Genomic DNA, 10,478 nt, shown 5'->3' on the forward strand with positions numbered 1-10,478 from the left:
GTGTTCTGCACCGCGGGGGGTGAGGGTGGAGAATTTTTTTTTTTTTTTTTTTTTTAAATCCTGCTTTCTGAATCTCTCATTGAAACACTCGAGTTTAATGGTGTCACACCATAGCATGCAAGACTGGAGCTCTTGCATGTGGGGTTGTGAAGGGGCTCCTCTCAAAAGTCAATGAGGGGAATTTATCAAAACTAGAGCAGTTGCCTATGGCAAACAATCAGCTTCTATTACTTTCAAAAATGCAGAGAAGCTGATTGGACCCCCCCCCCACCTTTTTCAATTGTTTATTTTGCTGCATTTGAAAATACAGATGCACTCGTGTGTGCCACTGGCTGTCCTGTGGTGGCGTGCCGGGTGATAGACCTGCGTGGTGGATGTTAGACCTGTGAAAATCATAACAGCCTTTTGTCACCACTGTCTTTGTTTTTGGATGTTTGTGTTGAGTCCATGGTTTTGTTTGGTTGCTTTAATATTGAGATCAGAGTTGCACATAGCAGTTATTGTGTGTATGAAATTTTGTTTAAAGTCTGGTCCAAAATCTTTTAGTTTACTAATTTGTATTGAGATTGTAGTGACTACTTTACAACACAGTGGGCCATGGGGAACAAAAGTAGCCCCCCTCCAGAAGGAAGGGCAATGTCGGCACTCTGCTAAAATGAATGGATTAGATGATCTGTATGTAGCCCTATACTAGGGATCATATAATCCATTCATGTTAGAGCATAATTGTAAATGTACTGTTGCAGTGCACTCAATATGTACATGTACTATATACTGCATATAGAATGCACTGCAACAATACATTTACAATTATCCCCTGCTAATATGAATGGGTTCAATGATCCGTAGTGCATGATATGTAGCCCTGTACTACGGATCATTTACCCATTCATGTTAGCAGTGCAGAATTGTATATCCATTGCCGCACTGCATTCTATATGTACTGTACATAGTTACATAGTATTTGAGGTTGAATAAAGACATTAGTCCATCAAGTCCAACCTATTAGGATCTCATTCTAGGAGTACCTGTACCCCTGTATATTACGGTCCCTTAAGAAATCGTCCAAAAGTTTCTTGAACAATTCCACATTCTTTGCTGAAATCACTGTCTGTGGCAGTGAGTTCCAGACCCTAACTGATCTTACTGTGAAGAACCCCCTTCGCCCCTTGTGCTGGAATTTTTTTTCCACCAATTTTAGGTGGTGGCCTCTAGTTTTTGTAATGGAGTTAATTTTAAACAGTTTATCGCTAATGTTGCTGCCACCATTGTACATATACAGCACAAATGTCCCGTACACTGCAGCAATAGTTACAATGATACCCTGCTAACATGAATGGGTTAAATGATCCGTAGTACTACTACATGTTATGTACATATGTACTATAGATCATGTTTTAACCTATTCATGTTAGCAGGGGATAATTGTAACTCTATTACTGCAGTGTACTGGATGTATGTGCTGTATATGTATTATGGATCATGATTTAACCTATTCATATTAGCAGGGCAGAATTGCGAGCGCCTCCCACAAGCTGAGCACCGAGATGCGATGCAGCGATCCTGCCCAGCGCCGACTACAAGAGGCACCGCGTGAGGCAACAGGGATCGGAGTGAAACTGAGTGAGGGAAGCTGGGACGGGGCTGGCTGTAAATCTATTGCTATAGTGTACTGGACGTGTCTAATGTATATGTAGTGCATATATACAGCACACACCTCCACTACACTCCAGCAATAGAGTTACAATTATCCCCTGCTAACATGAATAGGTTAAAACATGATCTATAGTACATATGTACATAACATGTAGTTTTACTATGGATCATTTAAAGTCACCTGTCCCGTTTAAGAAAAAGTATCGACAAGTACATGAGGGGAAGTACTTGGGCCTGAAAAAGTGGCATCGGGACATCCCTGATTTAATAAGGTCCAGTTTTGTTAAAGGAGAACTATGAGGCGGGTGCTTTTCACTCACCTCATTAGTTCTAGCCGACCTGTGGCAATGAGACTGTCACAGGTCGGCTCAGTAGATCGGGAGGTGAGCGAACACATACCGGCGTTCGCTCACCTCTCGATCCTGTCGCAGCTCTCTGCCATGACAGGGGAGGGGCTGGATTTCCCCCTCCCCGATCCTCCAGGGCTGACTGGCGGAACGGACGGGGCAAGTACGGCTGGCTCTGCCTCTATGTAGAGGCAGATCCAGACATAATTGTCGGGATCCGCTTCAGCTGCAGCGTCTCAGTATATCGTGACCTGTAGCTGCGGTATACTGAGCTTAGGGTGACGGGAGGACGCTAGTTTGTGTCCTCCCGTTACCCTAAGGAGAACTATGGGGAAAAGACAACCCCATAGTTCTCCTTTAATAGAGAAGGCAATTGAGCTTTACCAATGATGCTGCCACTCATTTATAACCTGTTGGGGATTGACCACCTCCCCTGGTATCCTGAACAATGTTTTCTTTCACCTGAGACTCTGCTGCATGTGATGGCATTACAAGTCCCTGCTGTGGGGTCGTCTTTATGTATAATATGACAGCAGCTGACTCTTGTATTTGGTTATTGATGTGGTGCCAAGTAATTGCTCCAAAAGATTTGAATTGCAAGCTTTCCCATAACGTCTTCCAGGACAGCATCACGGGATGGAATCTCCTCCCCCACACACAGGAAACACGTCACTTAATCTGTTTAAAACACCCTCCTCTCCTCCACTCCCTCAGTCTTTTGTGTTTCCTCAGTCAAGCTGGGGAGCGCGTCACAGAACGCTGAGAGGGGCTTCCATGTGGTGATGCTGCCCGGGAAGTCTTCCTTCTATGTATGGCCTGCCGGTGTAAGGCAGAGGGGTAGGTTTGCCTACCATGTGTGAGCCCCAGGGATTCTCCTAGCGCTGCAGGAGATGAGGCTGGCTTCCTTTCCCCCTTCAGTGCCCAGTGCGGGCCAGTACCGGGAGGACGAAACCCCCTTGGCTGGTCAGGGGAAACGGTGGACCGCCGTTCAGAGGGGTCTGTCCGGTTCTCAGGGCCTCGGGACGTGTTCCACGGCCAGGCCGTGTGGCCGCGTACATCACTTCCGGCACGGGTGATGTCATTTCCGGGCGACGGGCTTGTGCGTTCCAAGCCTCGTTTTCGGCGCAGGAGGAAGGGGAGGGCTCGGCTGGTGCTTAATACAGCGTGGATCTCAGTAGTGACTGAGAGGAAACGCTGGCAGGCTTCTCTTCAACAGGCTCTGCGGACATGGATCCTGGGTTACCTCTGCAGCTTGCAGTGACTGCGGATACCGGTCTTCCAAGCACCAGCACGGCTCAGGTGTGGAAGATGTGTACTATCTTACCTCCCTGCTTGAAATGCTTTCTTACTTTGCCAGGCACTCTGTTATCATGGCTGGTATCACAGTTGAAGTTACCGGATAACGTTTGTATTTGCTGCGCTGTACAAAGCTTTCTTTAAAGTGAATGTAAAGGCAAAACTTTCTTTAGTTTTGAATAGAGGGGAGGGTTTAGACCAGGGGTGCGCAACTCTGGCCCTCCAGCTGTTGTGGAAACTGAGTCCCAGGAGGCATTGCAAGACTGACATTATTATTATGCAGGATTTATATGGCGCCAACAGTTTGTGCAGCACTTTACAATATAAGGAAGACATTAGTCACAATACAAATCAAGACAAGATGGTAAGGAGGGCCCTGCCCCTGAGGGCTTACAATACAGGCATGACTCCCAGAGGCATGTTGATTTTGTAGTTCAAGCACAGCTAAAGGGCTGCAGTTGCCCACCTCTGGGTTTAACATGCATTTATTGCATTATGTCCCCAGTGGGGAGATCTACTCTGCTTTTGTCCTGGGGACCAATGTCAGGAAATGGAAAACCTGTATGTTAGAGTTGTCATGAGCAAGAAGTGAAGGGGATGCCATCAATGGGGGGCTTATGTTCTGATAACAGTTGACTAAGAGGGGATTTCCTTTCACTCTGCAGAAATTGGTTGGTGGCATCACCAAGACAGGAAGTGAAGGGAAATCTTCTCGGCAGGGAAAATAACATGAGGAGTTTTAACTTTTCCTACACTATACGTTTTTACAATACATACCATCCTCTATGCTTTTTGCATTCTATTCAGTGACTTTTCTAGAGGGAAATAATTCTGTAAATTTTCAGTGGCTGAAGAAATTCATTGCTGTAATATATAACGTTTAGGGCCCATTCACACAACATCCAGATCATCTCCAGACCAGATTGTTTCTGGATCCTAATTTATCCGTATGCGATTTCTGGTCTCTGTTCACACCAGCGCAGTCATTTCCACACCAGAAAAATAATGCATGTGTCATTTTGTCTGGTTTACAATGCACTGTAACCCAAGGTAGGTTCCAAGTGCATTTCAGACCAGACAAAATGAGACGTGCGGTATTTTTCTGGTCTGGAGCGGACTGCTCTGGTGTGAACAGAGGCCAGGAATAGCATAGAGATGCATTTTGGGCCCTGGCACCAACCTCCTGTATAACTGGTATGGATCCCGTCTGTTGCACTGATAGCAGACCAGCACGGGCCCTGGAGCCCTAAGGAGCTGTTGCTCGTAGTAACCAAATAGATTTTAACTTCTATAGGAAAATGTCAAATCAGACTGCTTTTTGCTGCCTTTGCAGAGTAACCCTTTGAGTGATGCTTTCCTCTGCAGATGTTGTGGTTTTGCAAATCCCAGCTGATGTTTTATAGTAAGGAGTAATATTTTTCATATCTACACTTGGTAAAGATTAGTTTAGCATCTTAAGATTTCATGCAAGTATTCCAAACCATTATTTTGGGGGAAATAAATGTTATCAAAAGTGGGGTTTTTTTAAATATTATATTTAATATTCATTTTGTTAATGTGGCAATGATGAGTCGCGCAGGGGTACGGACCTCGGCTGCATAATGGGAGCCGAATGCAGATCCAGATTTTCCAGGATTTGTCAACATGTGGTTGGCTGCTTGGAACTGGCCTGCATGAAACTGTCGCCAGACTGAGCCACATCTGCACCATTCAGGGCCCTGCAGCGATTTTAGACTATTAGACTTTCTACTTTGCATTGCTGATTGGTATAAAATAAGGAAGGTCTCGTTCTGATTGATTTTTCAAAGCGCAGTGCCTAGCTCGTATAATTTTTAAGTTGGACCACGTACCTTAATTATGCTTTACAAAAGAACACACCAATTCACTTGATTCTTGGGAAAACATGAACTGTTGATAATTGCAGATTCCTTGAATTGCTGGAATTCAGTTACTGGGCAAGCTTCTGAAATGAATGTTGTCCTTTTGTGTTTAGCATGTGCAACTGTTTACTACACTTGTGTTTTGATATGTCCTATACCAGGCAATTGTTCACATCTTCGAATTCCATGAACGTGTGCAAACACTGCGAAAGTGTGCATGTTCACAAACGCACACTAAACATGGAATGTGCGTGCAGTGCCATTACTAGTTACTGGCGCAGTGTTTTCCCATGTGCGTGCACACTAATGCATGTGAAATTGCCCTGCATTTGGCATGCATCCAGGGACCTAATGGGGGTCAATGGAAACATGCACCAAATACAGGAGACAAGCGACCGGGGACGTGCATCACCACAACTCCTGGGTATGAATTGGGGACTAACACAGCTTAGTCTGTGCTAAAATTCCATTGAGTATAGTCGGCCCTGCCTGCTGGGCTACAGAACTTCATCTATCACCCTGTCCATTCCTGTTACTTTCTAGAAAGTGTGATGGTTTGCATGTGTATATGTGAAGATGATTTTGCTTAGAGTCCTGGTACTTCAGCAGACTTGTAACATTGACAGTCTAGCCACAGGTTGCAATCTTTGTCCAATCTTGGTCTTGCCAACAATGTATTTTTAGGGGTGTACCACCATCTAGTCAATGGTGACTTTGCAGCCAAATTCTAATATGTGGATGCTTTTCGTATTGTTAAATTTGATAGACGTTGAGCATTAATTTTCAATCTGAGCAACTAAAATGTCTATTTTGTTTACAGCTGTCATTAATTGTCCAGTGTGTAAGAATCAGTGCTTACAGAGGGACCTAGTGGACAACTACTTCCTTAGGGAGGATTCATCATCTGATCAAGCAGCAGAAACTATTCAGGTAAGACTATTCAAGATTTAGTTTAAGTTTTTTTGAAAAAACAAGTGCAGTGTTAGTGACAAGGGAGGCTTTTACTTTGTGTAATTATTTTAGGTTTGCTGTGTCCCTCAATTAATACAATGTGGAAGTATAATCCTTCTCCCTAGGTGAATGGACTTTAGAGTAGAACTCCAGCAAAAAATATTTTCTGTATTTGTGCCCCATCTCTGCCCACAGCAGCGCTGAACATTTGACTTCAGTACACTGATCTGAGTTGCTCACTGTACCACCATTCAGAAAAGGCCTTGCATGACTCAATGAACGCAAGGAGTTCTGTGATTGGAGGAGGTGAGATGGCATTTATCCACATTTTTCTCCAATCTCAGAACTTGCATTCATTGAAAAAGAGTGCAATATTTTGTTTTTTAATCTGAATGGAAGAAGGCGTGTTACAAATGACTTGCTGCAAGGCTTGTACTGCAACTGGAAGTTGAAGTCTCTGTGCTGGACATTCGGTACTGACAGGATGGTGCAGGCTCAATGAACCTTGGAGCAAATGCTGCAGGAGGCAGACATATGGCACACTTCATTGTAAATATAAAGGGTTTCAGCTTTAAGCAAAAATGCATTGCTTTGACCGGTCTGTGGTTTTCATTTAAAAACATCATCTGCGTTAGAGCTCAGCAACCTTTTACATCACTTTTGTTTAATTTGAGATCATTTTTTCTCTGTGTAATGCAGAGGTGCACCAGCTGTGAGGACAATGCCATAGCTAATAGTTACTGTGTGGAGTGCACAGAATGGCTTTGCGAGACTTGTGTGGAAGCCCATCAGCGAGTCAAGTATACCAAGGATCATACTGTCAAAGTCAAAGGTAACCAATATACTTTTGGTTGTTCGTTGTTTTGTTTTTTTTCCCTGAACCATGAGATGGAATATGGGTTCCCAGTGTAGCTTTTCTTCCCAAATTTTAAAGTGGAATTTTAACCCCTGCACTAGGCAGTTATTCATTGGCATCAGAATAAGGTCCTGTGAGATTCATGCTGCTTAGTCACAATGCCTTCCTCTTTACTCGGCACTCTGTGCGCACACAAAAAGCAGCAGACAGGCCATTGGTCCACGCAGAGGATGGTGGTGGTGAATTCATAGTCTTTTATATAAAGCTGAACACTTGCATAGTGCACATTCACCTCAGTCCCCTTACTCGAGGAGTTTACAATCTAAGGAGAATATATTCTCACAAGAGATTTCTGAACGATCGCTGCATGTTTTTCTGACTGGAATGGCCTTTTGCAGCAGTGCCAATATCCTCTTGGTGAAATGGCCTTTATCAGATTTCAGGTAGCGAGTAGTTCTGGCCAAGATGAGCTCTTCGGCACTAAAACAAGTCAGTGACCCGGGGGCATGTCCAATATCACTAGAGAAGATCGGTTTTATTCAAGTTGAGTTTTTTTTTTATGTCTTTAGTCTAAGTATCAAACTTTTTTTTTTGCTTGTTAGGTGGATCCCAAAAGGATTCGGAACATACTGTATTCTGTCCAGTACATAAGCAGGAGCCTCTCATGCTGTTTTGTGATACTTGTGACACATTGACCTGCCGTGATTGCCAGCTACAAGGACACAAAGACCACCAGTAAGTTTTAATTTTTGCTTCATCTGCACTATTAAATGACAAGTTCATTTTCTGTTTAACTTAGTGTGTACTTGTCCCTCCCGGCATGATGTGTTAACAATAGTGACAAGCCACGGTTCCAGTAACATTGCTTGCATTTCAGGCACCTGTGTTCATATCCTGCTTTGCTTTGAACAGGTTGTCCCTGGGTAGTTTCCGGGGTGGGGATGCTATGACCAATGCTGTTCTGCTTGAATTGGAATGTATCATTTTGGTATTGGCATAATTTCAGTTGGAAATGAGTTGGAGGGACAAGCACCTATGCCTATTCTAAAAATGAACTTCAAAACTGTTTTAAATTTTCCAGGTACCAATTTTTGGAGGATGCTGTCAAAAACCAGCGTAAAATCTTATCTGCTCTTGTGAAAAGACTTGGAGAAAAACATACTACACTTCAGAAATCTACCAAGGATGTTCGTAACTCGTAAGTACTTTTAGAAGCTGCGGGTTTCTCTTTAAATTCCATAGATGATCCAATAGAATTCCTAGATTTGAATCCTGAGGAAAGGGGCAGTACAAGTCACCTGGGGGGGAAACATGCAAGAATTTGCAGGGTCTGGCATCCCATAAAAGCCATTCAAATCTTGCATATGCCCTTTTGGATTACACCTTCTGTACCTCTTGGCAAGGAAACCATTTTTGTTATCTTTACCCTCTATTTGTCAAGTGTTTCTGACTCTCGTGTGTTTAATAGATCTGTTCCCATACCTTCTGTGTGAAGAAAAGTCCTAGATAATGGCTCAAGCCTTCTCTTTTCCCCCTACAAAATGATATACATTTCTTCATATTCATCCATTTCTTACAGGTATTTATATAGCACCAACAATTTTCACAGCACTTAGTGCACATTCACATCAGTCCCTGCCCTCGAGGAGCTTGAAAACTAAGGTCTCTATTTCACATGCATACATACACGGCCGATTTAGACAGAAGCCAATTAACCTTCCAGCATGTCTTTGGCATGTGAAAAGAAACCAGCGAACCCATGCAAGCACAGGGAGGACATGCAAACTCATTGCTCTCCATGCCCGAGCTTCCTTAGTACTAGAGGTGTGGGCATTAAGTGACTTTGTTCCTATCAGTTACACTGGGAACTAATCTAAGGAATGTTGGCTTGCAGAATTCGTCAAGTGATTGATATGCAGAAGAGGCTTCAAGTAGATGTGAAAATGGCCATCTTACAAATCATGAAAGAGCTGAACAAGCGTGGAAAGCTACTTGTCAGCGATATGCAGGTTTGTCATGTAATGCATTCATATGTCTATCAATTTATCGGTATGTTTTAAACATTCTGACGTGCTCATTCACTTAGAAGCTCTTTGCAGTCAACACTCTGTAGTTTGCTATGGTTTCATATGCTTATATTTTACCTTTTCTTGTACCTCCTGCTCCCATATATATGATAATCAAAGCTTTAAATTCTTTTCGTTTCATGACATACTTGTTTTGGACCCAGTGATGTCTTCACTGGGGCTCCATACTTCCCATGCATCGCAGGTAGATTGTGTCTGGTGGGAAAGAACAAGCAGGGTGTTGTACATGGCTCCTTGAAATCCTCCCGGCATCCTGTCGGTACTCCTCAAAAACCCTTAGCCCTGATGCAAGCAGTGTGCTGGCTCTTGGGGGGACTTGGTCAAATATTAAAATGCCTTGATGGGTAGATGTCGGTCTGAAAAAGTGGGCGTTCTAGGCAAACTGTATTTGCATGCAGACTGCCCTAGGTAAAAGCTATGTGTGATGCTGGGTGTCCATGATTGAAAGCACTGAAATTCAATGAATGGAAAGCAAGTATTCCAAACCATTATTTTGGGGGGAATAAATGTATAACAAGTGTTTTTTTAAAAAAATATATATTCATTGATATTTATTTTGTTAATGTGGCAATGATGAGTCGCGCAGGGGTACGGACCTCGGCTGCATAATGGGAGCCGAATGCAGATCCAGATTTTCCAGGATTTGTCAACATGTGGTTGGCTGCTTGGAACTGGCCTGCATGAAACTGTCGCCAGACTGAGCCACATCTGCACCATTCAGGGCCCTGCAGCGATTTTAGACTATTAGACTTTCTACTTTGCATTGCTGATTGGTATAAAATAAGGAAGGTCTCGTTCTGATTTTTTCAAAGCGCAGTGCCTAGCTCGTATAATTTTTAAGTTGGACCACGTACCTTAATTATGCTTTACAAAAGAACACACCAATTCACTTGATTCTTGGGAAAACATGAACTGTTGATAATTGCAGATTCCTTGAATTGCTGGAATTCAGTTACTGGGCAAGCTTCTGAAATGAATGTTGTCCTTTTGTGTTTAGCATGTGCAACTGTTTACTACACTTGTGTTGTGATATGTCCTATACCAGGCAATTGTTTACATCTTCGCATTCCATGAACGTGTGCAAACACTGCGAAAGTGTGCATGTTCACAAACGCACACTAAACATGGAATGTGCGTGCAGTGCCATTACTAGTTACTGGCACAGCAAGCGCAGTATTTTCCCATGTGCGTGCACACTAATGCATGTGAAATTGCCCTGCATTTGGCATGCATCCAGGGACCTAATGGGGTTCAAATGGGTCGGGGTTCTATCTGACTTTCTGCATCTTCTAATGGTGGTTGTGAGACGCTGACGGCAGGGAAGTCAGCTTAGGCAATTTCAGTCCAGGAGAAAGAGTCCGCAACTTTGATCTTTGTGTATACTTGAGTTGGTTTGCAATTGTCG

General features: G+C 43.4%; 1 protein-coding gene across 1 annotated transcript in view; it reads left to right on the plus strand.

The window, feature by feature from the left end:
- TRIM28 (tripartite motif containing 28) overlaps positions 1-10,478 on the plus strand; it is a gene marked incomplete at its 5' end in the record, with an annotated part of 20,354 nt that overhangs the window by 1,995 nt on the left and 7,881 nt on the right. The window contains 5 exons of the mRNA XM_018576831.1: positions 6,000-6,109; positions 6,830-6,962; positions 7,589-7,721; positions 8,068-8,184; positions 8,881-8,995. Of these exons, the coding sequence (XP_018432333.1) occupies positions 6,000-6,109; positions 6,830-6,962; positions 7,589-7,721; positions 8,068-8,184; positions 8,881-8,995 (608 nt within the window). The remainder of the gene's footprint in view (positions 1-5,999; positions 6,110-6,829; positions 6,963-7,588; positions 7,722-8,067; positions 8,185-8,880; positions 8,996-10,478) is intronic.

The sequence above is a fragment of the Nanorana parkeri genome, unplaced genomic scaffold, assembly GCF_000935625.1.
Source record: "Nanorana parkeri isolate BGI_ZX_2015 unplaced genomic scaffold, ASM93562v1 scaffold5, whole genome shotgun sequence".
Lineage (NCBI taxonomy): Eukaryota > Metazoa > Chordata > Amphibia > Anura > Dicroglossidae > Nanorana > Nanorana parkeri.